The sequence below is a fragment of the Andrena cerasifolii genome, chromosome 6, assembly GCF_050908995.1.
Source record: "Andrena cerasifolii isolate SP2316 chromosome 6, iyAndCera1_principal, whole genome shotgun sequence".
Taxonomy (NCBI): Eukaryota; Metazoa; Arthropoda; class Insecta; order Hymenoptera; family Andrenidae; genus Andrena; species Andrena cerasifolii.
The window spans coordinates 14,398,996-14,413,217 of NC_135123.1; the positions used below are offsets into that span (position 1 = coordinate 14,398,996).

At 38.5% G+C, this 14,222-nt stretch overlaps 3 protein-coding genes and 1 long non-coding RNA gene across 9 annotated transcripts; 2 read left to right on the plus strand and 2 right to left on the minus strand.

Annotated features, from left to right (window-relative positions):
• Nucleotides 1-111: 111 nt before the first annotated feature.
• Pcx (pecanex) lies at nucleotides 112-10,116 on the plus strand. The gene is made up of 16 exons (XM_076815119.1): nucleotides 112-232; nucleotides 324-551; nucleotides 896-1,139; nucleotides 1,298-1,573; nucleotides 1,671-2,023; nucleotides 2,103-2,246; nucleotides 2,314-2,525; nucleotides 2,620-2,876; nucleotides 3,004-6,308; nucleotides 6,380-6,841; nucleotides 6,911-7,055; nucleotides 7,130-7,388; nucleotides 7,468-7,821; nucleotides 7,895-8,007; nucleotides 8,100-8,374; nucleotides 8,503-10,116. The coding sequence occupies exons 2-16, from the start codon at nucleotides 399-401 to the stop codon at nucleotides 8,782-8,784; spliced, it is 6,834 nt and encodes a 2,277-aa protein (XP_076671234.1). The 5' UTR covers nucleotides 112-232; nucleotides 324-398; the 3' UTR covers nucleotides 8,785-10,116.
• A 401-nt stretch (nucleotides 10,117-10,517) lies between these two features.
• LOC143370252 (thioredoxin, mitochondrial) lies at nucleotides 10,518-11,925 on the minus strand. Its single transcript, XM_076815125.1, has one exon. It carries the CDS (start codon nucleotides 11,923-11,925, stop codon nucleotides 11,497-11,499), a length of 429 nt encoding a protein of 142 aa, XP_076671240.1. The 3' UTR covers nucleotides 10,518-11,496.
• On the minus strand, nucleotides 11,922-13,411 carry LOC143370253 (uncharacterized). Of its 6 annotated transcripts, none has more exons than XM_076815130.1 (4): nucleotides 13,283-13,411; nucleotides 12,368-12,572; nucleotides 12,139-12,288; nucleotides 11,922-12,062 (listed from the first exon to the last, which is right to left on the minus strand). In XM_076815130.1, the coding sequence occupies exons 2-3, from the start codon at nucleotides 12,566-12,568 to the stop codon at nucleotides 12,148-12,150; spliced, it is 342 nt and encodes a 113-aa protein (XP_076671245.1). In that variant the 5' UTR covers nucleotides 12,569-12,572; nucleotides 13,283-13,411; the 3' UTR covers nucleotides 11,922-12,062; nucleotides 12,139-12,147. The 6 variants fall into 6 exon arrangements, with proteins under 6 accessions (XP_076671245.1, XP_076671242.1, XP_076671243.1 ...); XM_076815127.1 differs by lacking the exon at nucleotides 13,283-13,411 and adding an exon at nucleotides 13,061-13,208; XM_076815128.1 differs by lacking the exon at nucleotides 13,283-13,411 and adding an exon at nucleotides 12,936-13,068.
• On the plus strand, nucleotides 13,399-13,915 carry LOC143370255 (uncharacterized). The gene is made up of 2 exons (XR_013085582.1): nucleotides 13,399-13,506; nucleotides 13,712-13,915. It is a non-coding gene; the product is annotated as an uncharacterized LOC143370255 (long non-coding RNA).
• The last annotated feature ends 307 nt before the right edge of the window (nucleotides 13,916-14,222 follow it).

Below are 14,222 nucleotides of genomic sequence, written 5' to 3' on the forward strand. Positions count from 1 at the left end.
TCCTGGCATCAATTAATTACCCTTCTAACTCAACTGTAAATATTATATTATTTTATTGGCGGTGGCATGACTCTCGCCATTGTATTAATTTCTCTTTCCAACGATATAGTTCGATATTAGCGAGCTTGCCTGCGGGATGATTCTGATGAAATTTATAAGCGTGCTGCCCGTATATGGGACTGTATGGTTCGTGACGGAAATCATCTGAGAAGTGAAGATGGCTGCGGAGCCAGTAAGTCGTGTGTGTGCGCCAAATCCATTGATTAAATAAGGCCGAGATAAAATGAGTCGCCTTATTGTTTGTCGCACGATTTTCCAAATAGGGGAGACAGGCCACGAATAAAGCTGTGGGACAGCAAGCGATGGGAAGATGGTGAGGGAGCACATTTGCCGCTGGTATGGGTTCTCAAACGCTGGAAATTTTGAGACAAGGCGTCTGGGCGAGCCTGACAGGAGGCTGGTTTTACGATCCACATCTCGACATTTTTTCAAACACCTTTCACCTTTATGTTTGGCTTTTCTTGCTCTGCCTGCCGTTTACCATGTATCTCGTAAGTCGACTTATATATGCGTCAGTTTTAGTTCGTATGCCGTTCACTGTAGACGCGATAGTGTTTACACAAACTGTATACATTTCCGTTGTCATGTACATCCGTACGTACATAATTATACCTTCGAGTGCCCATGCATTTGACATTATGTTATTTGCCGATTGGTACAACTATATACTTCAGCCCTTTGCGATTACATAGTTATCTAATTGATACATTTAATTGTACAGGGTGGGGAACAGATCGGTGGCTACAAGTGGCAAATATACTGTATTTTCAACTTGTTTATTTCTGCCCTGGTTTGTCGCCTTTTGAAGTATTCATCTTCCTTTCTTTCTTTATAGTATTTCCCACCGACGTTATACGTATGGCTGGCATATTGCTCTTCGATCGGAGCACTTTTTGGTACCATAAAATGCGTCAATCATGCGCTTCACTGTATGTATGATACAACTGAGTGCCTGGAAGAATCTGGTCAAACAGTGAGTCAACAAAGGTTAGAAAGTGAGAAAAGACGCACGGCGCATAAGTGCAGGGAACAATCACAAGATGAAGTAGATCAAGGAATAGAATTACAAGTTTTAAATGGTATGATGAATTACGTTTATTGTATTTGAAATCCATCATATTACTTCATCGATTATAGTATGTATAAGTTTGATAATCTTTAAATGGATGCGTAGTCTGCTTTCAAGCTGTAACAACTATCTGTTCTCTGCCATTATTCGAATGTTGTTCTTTGGTAGGAAAAACAGATACACCACCTGTGGAGTGCTCATCGCGCAACTCTTTTATTGAGTCGAACGCGCAGAACGCAGATGCGGATAGTATAACATCTGAATACAATCGTGATAAGCCTAGTTCGACCATAGACCTGAAAGTAGAAATTCACAGAAAGAATAGTTCAGAAAGTTCGGAAGAAGCCCAGCTAACTAAACCAATGGTACCTAGTATAAACGTGCACGAAGCAGAGTCGGTGTCTGCGCACTACCACGAACCGCGTCTCCGAGGGGCAATAAATGGTACTGATTTTCTACTTTTTATGATAAATATTTTCTGATACGACTAGTTTCTTGCATATCATTATTAATTCTGGGATTCTCCGTTAAATGTGCACAGAAAGAAGGTTGAAGCGTCAGAAATGCGTCGTAATCGCCGAAGAGGAACGACAAGGATCAAGGAAGTTATACAGACAAGTGTCAGAAGATTCGCGAAATCGTCATTCCAAGCAGGGTAGCCTTGGTAAAACAGGTTCTGAAAGTCAGATAAAACAAACAAGTTCATTAGAGTTGGAGTTCCATGGAGATGAATATCCTTATTGGAAGTCTAATCAATTTGTTCGACGTCCCAATACCAATTCGATTCTGATGGAAACTTATTTAATGAACGACCATCCGCAAAGTTTAGAACTTATATCAAAAAAGGAGGATACGGATAAAAATAAAATCTCATCACATCCGCAATCTTTGGAGGTAAAGAATTAAGAAGTTTGTATTTTTACGAAAACGAGCAGCGAGCGATATAAGCGTGAATGCCTTTGTTTCTCTTAAGGTTATTACAAAAAAGCCACATCAACAACTTATTCACCCGCAAAGTCTTGAAACGATTGGTGCTACTAGTAAAACTACAAACACTACAGATGACAATAATTTACCTCTTCATCCTCAGAGTCTTGAAACAATTAATAGTAAAAAGGTAGTGTTAATGTATATACGCAGCATTACATTCAATATTTTATTAAATATGCATGTTACTCTTAAAGGGATTGCCACAGAACACGTTAAAGAAAAACCAGCTACAACTATTACCATATCTTAGTTACGGATCGGAGATTGCTCACCCTATAGCAGAACAAAGCGATGAACAATTTACTAATGAAAATTGTGGAGGATGCAGCCTCTGGGACTCCTATAGCCCATTACTCACTCGAAAGAAATGCGGAAATTTCAGTAGATTCGAAGACAGATTTTCTAGGTAACTTGCAGATAATGAAAATAGTTGATGAATTGTTAAATAAACCACGTATGAATAGAAAAGGATTTCTTTTCAAATCGATTTCTTTACTTAGATTTAATGGAGATGGTGGAATAGATAACGATTCTGCAAAGTCCCGTGATGCATTAATCGAGGCAGCGATGCCTGGTGTTAAAAGGAGATACAGTAATGCAAGCCAAAGCAGTCATGAATTCTTGGATGGCGAGAGACCCAAGAACAAGCAAGAGAAATCGAAAAATATCGATGATCCATTAAATGTTGGAAGCATAGTGGGTATAGATCGATTGTTTGAAGGCGGTGATTGTGCAACGGAGTCCCGAGCAAATAAAAGTAAGTTGCAATTACCAAATAACTACCATTAAATAGATAGTTTCCCTTCTAATTAAACAGTGCAAAGAGTTTTGCGGGAAACGTCACAATCCGATTGAAATTTATCGTTTCTCTTTCTGTTAAATAGATCCGAATAACAAAGAATCAGATTCTGGTTCGTCTAGTACAACGACTTTGAGTATAGAGAACGAAGTGAAACGAACGTTACTTCCGCCATTAGAAACGGATAATAAACGACATCAAGGGGCAATACCCAAACAAAGCCGTCCAAAAGCTGCAGTAGAATCCGCAGACGATAATGTTACCACTGCTGAACAAACCCGGCCGAGACTTAAACGAACGTTACAAGTGAGGAAACAGAAGGATAGAAGATGGGACGAAAGATTTGGTACATTTGATAGATCGGAGCTAGCTAGTGGTTCAAACAACGAGTTAAGTACGCTTAGTCTTACATCCTCTTTATTTGCCACATTGCTGACGTCTGGCCGAGATTTGCCTGGCCAATGTAGTACTGTCTCTGAAACACGGTTGAGTCGTATTTTGGAGAACCGACGTTCGCGAGCAAGACGGGCCCCCTTAAAACGATCGATCAGAAGGCCGCACCGCGTGCCACGCGATAGAAATCGAGAAGATAACGTTGAATCGCTCACCGCGTTATTAGGACTACTGTCGATCGAAGAGTGCCATTCGGTTGCGAATCGCTACCACTCCTTGGAAGTGGCTGTACCTTCTTTACGAGATGAAAGTGGCCGCTGGCTGCCTTACAAGTCGGATGAAAAAGCATCCGACGTAGCTGCGACTGTACAAGTTCCCTCCGTCAATACGAGTAAACTGTTACATGCTTTATTGCGCCAGCAGCTCATTCAGGATTGCATGGACTCGGATATAACAGATTCTCTGAGCGACAGTTACAGCAGCTTATCTTTGAACTCGGCTGCTTTGAGCGTTATAATAGACACACCGCCCGTCTTGTCCAGCCCAGAGAGCAACCAAACGAAGGCGCAAAATTCTCTGTCATCGAATGTGGTCTCCTCGAACACCGAAAGCACTAATCACTCTACAGTGGAGACTTCGGAACGAGACCAGCAGAACGCCGGCAATTCTGTTGACCGACCAATGTCATTATTGGAACTAGTACGGCCCCATCAGGATATATTAGACATAGAGCCGATGATGGACACAAATCGAAGACTGCAAAGCTTATTAGGATATTTCAATTTGAACCTGTATCCGTCGGACGCCAATCGTCGAATGCCGGTGTTAAATTTACCTAGGTACCGAGAGATCGAGCTAACAGAGACTATATCGTGGGATCAATTCATTTTTGGCGGCTTGAACGGGTCCGATTCTAAACCTAAACAGACAAGGCACTATTACAAGTGGAAGATCGGCAAGCTGCCACACATTAAAGTGCGGTTCGATCGTTTATTTCTATTGGCTTTGCTGGACAGAAATCTGACAATTTTTGAGACGATCATTTCCACATTCCTGGCAGTCGCTGTCGCGGGACTTGGCCTCGTTATACTTCAGCAAGGATTGTACCGAGATATATTCGCTTTCATATTCTGTTTCGTAACGGCCGGGTGCCAGTATTCGTTATTGAAATCCGTTCAGCCGGACGCTGCTTCCCCGACGCACGGATTTAATCGCATTATAGTATTTTCTCGGCCTGTATATTACATACTGTGTTCAGGATTCATATTAATCTTCAACGAATCCCTGAGGAACTTTAAAACGTCCGAGTTTCGAATATACGGTTTCCGAGTCGCCGATTACGACGTTATATTGCAAGTACGCAATATTTTATTACTTGTCCTTCTCTGCTTTCCAATTGTATTCTCATTAGGTTTATTCCCACAAATCAATACCTTTCTGATGTACCTCTGCGAACACATAGACATTCATCTGTTCGGCGGGAATGCAAGCACCAGTCTAGTCTCTTCAATATATTGTCTCTGTCGCAGCATCGTCACCGTTGTTATACTATATGGATTCGCTTACGGAGCGCTCACAGAGCCCAAATCATCGCAGCACATTCTATTCTCTATATTCGCGGGATTGCTGGTTGCTATATCGTATCATTTAAGCCGATCATCGTCAGACCCGACTGTTATATGGGACATTGTTAAAACGAATTTATGGCCGCCGGATATTTATACAGAAGAGAAAGAGGCTAAAATTATTGAGAACACATCCTGCGCGTACAATCTATCTGCAACGTATAAAGAAGCGAAACTGAAAGCAGGAAGGAAGAAGCACGTAAGGATTAAAGTTGGCAAGCAAATGTCGGACACAGAGTTAGTGGACCCTCTGCCCGAGAAATTGAGGGAAACAGTGAACGCAAGATTAAAGAATGATTTGATAGTGTGCGCGGTAATAGGTACTTTGTCATTCGGGATCCATTGTTCGACCGTGTTCACAGCATTGCAACCAGAATTGAATCCAGTGCTATGGGGTATCGCGAGCTGCCTTGGATTCTTATTACACTACATCGTGCCGCAGCTTAGAAAACAGTTACCGTGGCTGTGCTTGTCAAGACCAGTTCTACGTAGCCATGAGCATGCACAATTTGAAGTTCGCGAACCAGTGAGGATTATGTGGTTCGAGAAGGCGTACGTCTGCCTCTGCTTCCTAGAAAGGAATGTTCTCTACCCGGTAATGTTTCTGGGGGCGCTCACAGAATGTTCGTCGAAAATAGTGAATAAATTCGGAGAGAGCATGGGCGCGTTAATCATAGTGATATGTGGACTGAAGTCTTTAAGATCGACGTACTCTGATCCATCGACGCGTTACCTAGTTGTGATATTCGCGGTGCTGTTCTTCAAACTGGACTTTAGAGACCTCAGCGAAACGTTTTTAGTGGACTATTTTGTGATAGGAATAGCATTCGCAAAGATTTATGAATTACTATTGAAGATACGGTTTGTAGTAACGTACATCGCGCCTTGGCAAATCACTTGGGGCAGCGCGTTCCATGCATTTGCTCAACCATTCTCTGTTCCACACTCTGCTATGCTATTCCTGCAGGCGGGTATCTCTGCGATCTTAAGTACTCCTTTAAATCCACTTTTGGGTAGCGCAATTTTTATATCGTCGTACGTGCGGCCAGTGAAATTCTGGGAGCGGGACTACAAAACGAGAAGAGTGGATCATTCGAATACGCGGATGTCTTCGCATTTAGATAGAAATCTAGGCGCGGACGATAATAACCTGAACTCGATCTTCTATGAGCAATTGACGAGGTCACTGCAGCACAGCCTTTATGGGGACCTCGCTCTCGGTCGTTGGGGAAACGTGGAACAGGGCGACTGTTTTCTACTGGCATCCGATTACTTGAACTGTCTGGTGCACATCGTTCAATTAGGCAATGGATTGGTAACTTTTCAACTGAGAGGTCTTGAATTTAGAGGAACTTATTGCCAGCAGAGAGAAGTATGTAATCTGTTGTTGGATATTAAAAATTGCCAATCGTCCCGATTGAAAATCATAATTCTGTTCTTTAGGTTGAAGCGATCTCTGAAGGAATTGAAGATAATGATAACTGCTGTTGCTGCGAAATGGGGCATTTCTCGAATGTATTGAGCGTAAATGCAGCTTTTAGCCAGCGCTGGTTAGCCTGGGAAGTGGCAAGTGCCAAATACGTTTTAGAAGGATACTCAATCTCGGATAATTCTGCGGGGTCTATGCTCCAAATGTTCGAATTTCGAAAAGTATTGGTTACCTATTACGTTAAAAGTATTGTCTTCTATGCTGTCAAATCACCGAAGCTGAAATATTGGTTGGAGAACTCCGACATTTCGGAGGCCCTTAAGATAACTCTTGATAAGAACTTCGTCGACCTGGACCCCGTCTTCAACATGAACATTGACGAGGACTTTGATTTCCGAGCCAACGGGATTACAAGAAGTAGCTTTTGTAATATCTATTTGGATTGGATACAATTCTGTGTTATTAAATATGACAAGGTAATTCTTTTAACACGCGAGTTACTTTTAAACACGTATACAGGCGCTGTTACTTTCTAATGGTTTTAGACATTAGATAGAACAAGGGATTCGCCATTGGTATCTCTATGCCTTGCATTGAGTCTCTTGGGGAGGCGCGTTCTGGGAGCTGCGTCTCACAACACTGTGTCCAGCGTTGAATTTTTTCTATATGGATTACATGCTCTTTTCAAAGGTATAATTACAATTAAATAACAAACGGAATATTAAGAAAAAGTATTGTTTACTGAGTGAATTTGTTACATCCAGGTGATTTTCGCGTAACATCGATCCGAGACGAATGGGTGTTGCACGATGTTGACTTGCTGCGAAGAGTGGTGGCGAAAGGTGTGAAAATGGCGTTGAAATTACATCAGGATCACTTTACGAGCCCAGAGCAATACGTCGAACCATCCGCGCTTTACGATGCTATAGACAGTCACGATAAAAATCTGGTGATTAGTCACGAAGGGGATCCACTTTGGAGGAATGCTGTTTTAAATGGCGCACCGAGTCTTCTGGCTTTTAGGTATTTCTATATCGGCACTACCTCCCAAACACGGGAATGCTATTGCATTGTCACTATCCTTTTCATCTTCCATTTATAGACACGTACTCGACGACGGCATTGACGAATACAAAGTCATAATGCTTAACAAACGTCTCCTGAGCTTTCGAGTAATTAAAATGAATCGCGAGTGCGTGCGCGGCCTATGGGCTGGGCAGCAGCAAGAGTTGGTATATTTGAGAAACAGAAATCCAGAAAGGGGCTCTATACAAAACGCGAAGCAAGTTCTTAGGAATATAATAAATAGCTCCTGCGATCAGCCGATTGGGTATCCGATTTATGTCTCGCCGTTGACAACCAGTTACGCAGAGACCAATGAACAATTGTGTTCTATAGTTGGAGGGCCATTGAGCCTATGTGTGATTAAGAGTAACGTGTTGAAATTGTGGCATAGGTACGGCTTTCTATCATACAGTGTTGTGAACTCTGATTCCCCAATCTATCATTATTAAAACTATTGTTCTTAGAATCCGAAGAAGATGTGGCCAAGGTTGTTCATCTGGCGGGACAGGATCTCAGGACGACGGTGGTTTTGGAAATGATGGAGTGTACGCAATGACTACGTATAATATTCATTCAGGTATTTTTAATTATTGCCACCTATGCGTCTTGATGTGTGCTAATTACTTCATAGTATATAACTAATAATTATTATGCTAATTGTCAACACAGGCTATGGTCAAACGGGGCACAATACGTCCGGTTCGCAATCCATGGAATCCGGGTGTCAAATTGGCGGGTCAACTGGACGTGGTTCCCTGGGGAGAGCGAATACAGGGTCTCTAGGTGGTAATAGAGGTTCGTTGGCCTCAGTTGGGAAGCCCACCAGCTCGACACTCGCTAGTTTAGCTGGTCTTCTTAGTAACAGCGATATTAAAACTGAGACCAAGAGCGAAACAAGTTTCTCCAGTAAACTCGAGAAAGAGGAGGTTCTCCAAAGAGTTCGCGTGAGTAGAGAAGAATTCTTATTTTAGGAAAAGTTTAAGAACGGATATATTGGTACATAAATTCTGATATTTCTCTAATAGTCAACAATTTTTAAACCTCCCCGAGTAATATTCTATTTGTTGTCCAGATCATAGATCCGAATCAGGTATACGATGCTATCAATTTGGGTCGTCGGATAGATGTGATTTGGCCTGACGAGAGAATGAGGCAACAGGGTGGAAGGTCTGGATGGCAGCATTGGGTGCCTGAAAGAGGTATGGAAGGATGTGTTGTTCACTGTTGGACACCTAATCATCGCGATCCTAATCGGCGGTCTCACGTGGATAAAGTTATCTTGCTCGTCAAAATTGACGATAGATACGTGCCGATAGCAGAACAAGGTGTACGAGACTTGGGGGTAGAAGTGTGAAAAAGTATTTTTAATATCACCTTCTAGTTAAGTAATACGCATCCCGGCAGTTTTCGTACAGTCGTTCGTGGAATTGCGCACCGCCGTTAACTATACGAATTATTACGAATGCGTTAGAAATGAAGGATTCATTCCAACTATAAATTGACAAATACGATTTTTTGATGAAAGATTATTCTTTGAAATTGTATATAATGAAAGCCGACGAATTTTAAAACTAGTTTCCTAATTACATTATATAATATATAGTCAGAAAATACTCTTCTCTGCGTAATTGTTTTGGAAATTTTCATTCGTCCAACGTTTCTTTTCTCATTCGTTCATTCCTGTGTTGTTCTTTCATCGCGATTATTGTTCGATAGGCGGGGTCTTCTCAAACGATTAATCTTTAAATGGTTGCGCAAAATGATAGCTGATATTTTCTCATAATTATGATAAAAAACATTACTTATGTATTCGCTGATTGTGAGAAGACTAATGCCAATCGCCAAGTTATTCAATGCAATGTATATTGTATCATGTTGTATTATACCATGTACCATATAACTATTAGATGATCTACTAGTAATGGAAACTAGATGCTACTTGTTGTTAACAATCTAAATTATTATTCTCATCGATTTACGATCCCATTATTACGTATGTTCAAGTCCCAATAGTTTGCAGTGTAAGAAAAAAGTCTGACGAGTCTAAAACCTACAAAGTACAAAAAGCTACGTCAATTTGTATTCTCATCATGAAGTTTGTAGCGATGTCATTCACGGGGAGTCTCTAAAAACGAACTAGATTACCATTAAACATTCATCGATTGTGTTATTTATTAGAAAATGTTATAGAAATGTTTTAGGCGTTGTTACTGTCAAGCACCCAACAACAAGTAGCATCCATAGAAATTTGTATATAATGTCATTCGTGTTTTTCTACATTTTGTTACGTTTTTTTTAAAACTACTTGATATAGATAAGTTGTAAATACGCGTAAAATTTCTGCAAGATTAAACCTCCAAATGTATTTACTGAACGTGTAATTTTGTGGGGCCACAAAATCGCATCTGCAGAACATATCGGCGCACTGATACCAGTGTTATATATATATAACTCGAACAATTTGGTTTGTGTATCTTCGTTGTACGGAAAATCATGATGAACACAGTGGTGTATTTACATTTGATATATCTCTCGTTAAAATTTTCATCGTAACTAGGAGATATTAAACTAATAAAACGGTATCGCGATAGGGAATCAAATTCCGTGCGAAAGATTATCACGCGTAAACGCACCATGATATTTATCTAGAGAAGAAAAATAAATCGATTATAATTTTTCTTTTAAAGAGAGACTTATTAAATGTTTTTTCCTAGTTTTATAAATATATATGTAGTATGTATAGTCGTATAAGTTAATTTTCAATCTATTCGTTTCGTCGGAACTGTTAATAGAAATTTTAAGCACACGTACTGGTTATTAAAATAATACTAATGAAAAAAAAGGGGGTTGCTTGCAAAATTGTAGAATACTCCCTTTACGTTTAAGATTAAATGAAGGAGAATGAATGCGTTTAATGTGAGACATGAAAGATTTTGCAAGTAACCAAGGAATCACAGCATTGCCTTATCACGCTGTCTCTTGAAAACACCCGACTGATAATGAAAATTTTAGCTAGTCCTTTAACCGTTGGTATACATGTTACGTATCGCTTGCTGCCAAGGGACGAAAATCTCTTTCACTGGGGAATACATGGATTAAACGATCTTTATTAAGTTTCTGACCTACTATCGATATCACTTTTTACATAAATTGTACAGAATTATTTGCGATTCAAGATGGACATGCAACTAAAAGTTAAATTACTATTCGTTCGTATATCATTACAACGATCGTGAATTTAATGCCTTAGGTTTGTACTTGCTATTCAACAATAAGCCGTGGTTGGCTCTGTTACGTAACGAGCATTAAGTAAATTTCATTCGGATCAATAAAATTAATCTTATTAACTGGATCCCATTAAAAGATATTTGAGTAGCGATAACAATTATGCAAAGAAAGCGAGTACCTTGAAATATACTTCAGTTTTAATATTAGGATTAATTCAGTAAGTACAGCTAGTATCAGGACGTCGTAGATTAAAAAAGGCCGCTAATCTTAATTACTACAACACATTATACTATGTAATATACAATCAGTCTAAAAAAAATCATTTTATAATCATGTTATAATATTATTAAAAGGTATAATACATTACCAAAAGTTTGTAAAGTAATTAACAAATTATTATAACTATTATAAATAATAAATGAGAATACGTTATCTTTTTAGAAACAATGTCTTGTACTTTACCCTACTATTTTATTGATTGGAAGTCGAAAGCATGTGCCTGCAATAGAAACTCGAGTTGGCATTTTAAAGTTGTATACAAAATTCTAAGTCTTAGTTATAATCTATGATAGTATACATATGATTCTGTTCCTCTGAATTGTGGTCCTGTTTATAGATCTCTACATTGCTTCATAGAATCTAATGTAATTCTCTAATATAGTTAAATTCTCCATTTAAGTTTCTAGATTAGATTTAAGACATGATTGACACCAGAGGTATAATTCTCTATAAAGTTCATAGACAATTCAAACTGAAATGAAATTATACAGCGCAATACAGATTGCAAGTAATAATTACAACAATTTTACATAATATACAGTCATAGCGTGCACGCATTTTAAATTTCTTTCTTATCACCTTCAGGATTCGAGGGTGGATTGTCAGTGAGCTTATGTATTAAATCCTCTATCATACCTATATCGACTAGGCCTACAAACTTGTCCACAACCAACCCGCTCGAGATTGCTATAATAGCTGGCACAGCTTTTACTTCGAAGATGTGCACTAATTCCGGATTCGATTCTAGGTCTACGATGGCGAGATCCAACGTGTCCATGGGCTCTATAAGGTCTATTAATCTAGGCGTAAGTATTTTACAAGGGTCGCACCATTCTGCGTGAAAATTTACAATTACGGGTACAGAGCTATTCATTACCTTACTAACAAATTCACTACTATTGTTTATTTCAAATCGTTTATTCTTCTGGCGGGATAAAGAGACATTTCGCACCAACACTGACGAAAGCTTAGTAGTGTTTCGTAGCATTTTCTAATGTTATAAATACTGTCTATATTACAAGCAATAAAAGATCGATTAACTAGAAGGACAATTAAGTCGCTCTTTTCTAGTCACCACACATAATCGATAGGAACTGCGTTAGGATTCTTATTTTACAGAGGGCTCTGAAAGATATATGAGAATAAAAAATTCCTATGGTATATCGTTCCCTATATAAAAATTACAACAGAAGACACTTACCGTAAATGTCTAAAAGATCCAGTTAGTTATTCGAATTGGTCTAACGGAGTCGGTTAATGCAAATTTAATATATCCTATCAAGCCGATAATAGAAGACACAATTAACAACGTGAGTAGCAGAATACGCCAGATAAACAAATGATCGTATATCTGTAAAGAAAGTAAATTTATATTGTTTATTATCTACAGAATGGGTTGTAGTATACTATTTATGTTACTGTTTGCGTACCTTATTCTCAATGGAGGTAGATCTCTCTGATGCTCTTGGCAAAGCGATTAAAATAACTGTGCATATGCTAACGATAAATATAGCTATAGCACCGATTTTCTTCTCAATCCGTAAGGAGACAATAAATATGAATAGTGCCAGGGCCCATAGAATTAGAATAAGCAATAATCCTATGCCGACTCCAAATACCACATTAGTCATGCCACTAAAAAGGGAAATTCAAACGTTCACCCATCAATTTAGTATTTATTTACAGGGTCTTATAAATACTTAATACGCGACTCTGTCAGTTACTCGGAGGAGCAGAAAAGTTGTGAAATAATGTAGAATGTACGAGCCTAAGAGTAAAAACGAGTAGAGGCCGATAACGATAACGATAACAATCGCGGCAAGATAAGAACGAGTGTGAATGAGTGTCTAAAAAATTAGATTCTTGGGATACATAGTTTGTTATCGAATATCTTGGAATTTCTATTCTGTTTCCGTACGTAAATCTACTACTTTATTAAACTATTTACATATACTTCTATAAAAGTTATCTTTCCTCGGTAAATGAAATATAAATTACATTGTTCCTTTTAATCTGCACTTTGCTGGTTTCTATCGAACACCATTTTACTCATGAAAACTATGTATGAACTATATTTGCCGCACATTATATTATTCTACACAAAATTGTGGTACAAACCATACCTCTTAACTATAAACTGTTGCAAACATATTCAATGTTATTGCATTTAATTAGAACTAGAAGTAATGCTTCGCAAATTTAACAACAGAGGGCTACCAGAAGCAATCGATTCTCGTTAGTTCTTTAACAATACTGCAATAGTATTCAATTCTTTCAACTGGTCAAATTTTTACATGTTTAAAGTTTAAACAATCTGGTATCATTAAAGCAGACCTATTTCTCACCTGCGTGAACATCATATTGTGTCCCTATTAACAATGCAGATTTTGTTGTATGTCACGCATGCAAACAGCGCGGGTTAAAGAAACTGTGCATTCAAATCATCGCTATCTTTAGTCGCGCGGGTCGCGCGGCGCGACTCACGTTCGACTCTGCTCGAGCTATAAAAAAGTGGGGGTTATTCTCATTTTTCTTTAAATGTTTTGTTTTATTAACTATTTCGAAAAAAGTGAGTACGATTCTCTTGTTTGGAAAGTCTACATACTTATCATATAGATTTTAAGTCGAAAGGGGTTGTAGTTGCTTAAAAAATTACGTAATTCTATGGAAATAGTATAGATTTGAGGTTAAAATACCAGCGGGCTGTATAATAATTGTAATGAGTATTCAGTCACTTGTGAAACGTAGCAGTGACTACATTGACCGTTTTATAGGTGACGAATTTTTACATAAAAGACGGTAAATGCAATCACCAGCTGCATTTTGGACTATTCATGGATATGAAAATCGCACAAGACGTTACTATATCTGAATTATGAATTACACCACGGTTATCTTTTGTATATTACGAATGCTTTTGTAAGACTTGATTGTATTGCGTTTCACTTATTTCAATAAAATGCAGCTAAGTGATAAAAGAGTATTATTATTTAACGAGCCCTTCTTCCACTACTTATTCCTTCCTATTCCAAACATATATAACAGACATGTTAAAAAGGATACCTAAAATGAAATCTCAAACTTATCCTGAACGTTATATCCATACTGAGTGAAAAAATTAAGGGGACTTTAAAAATTTAAAGAAAAATTTGTGTAGCTTCCCTTCTTTGTAGCTCGACAAGTCGACCTGAAGTGAGCGGCGAAGGAATTTAAAACTTCACACTATTATGCTTAAGAATTAATAATAACTATATAATAAGTACTTAGAATATAATATTAAAAAGG

Coding starts and splice junctions, on each gene's coding strand:
- Pcx (XM_076815119.1), top strand. CDS start 399: ATGGGTTCTCAAACGCTGGAAATTTTGAGACAAGGCGTCTGGGCGAGC. Junction 2,247..2,313: donor AAACAATTAATAGTAAAAAG/GTAGTGTTAATG, acceptor TTACTCTTAAAG/GGATTGCCACAGAACACGTT. Junction 2,877..3,003: donor GGAGTCCCGAGCAAATAAAA/GTAAGTTGCAAT, acceptor TCTGTTAAATAG/ATCCGAATAACAAAGAATCA.
- LOC143370252 (XM_076815125.1), bottom strand. CDS start 11,925: ATGCTACGAAACACTACTAAGCTTTCGTCAGTGTTGGTGCGAAATGTC.
- LOC143370253 (XM_076815130.1), bottom strand. CDS start 12,568: ATGACTAATGTGGTATTTGGAGTCGGCATAGGATTATTGCTTATTCTA. Junction 12,289..12,367: donor CTACCTCCATTGAGAATAAG/GTACGCAAACAG, acceptor CTTTCTTTACAG/ATATACGATCATTTGTTTAT.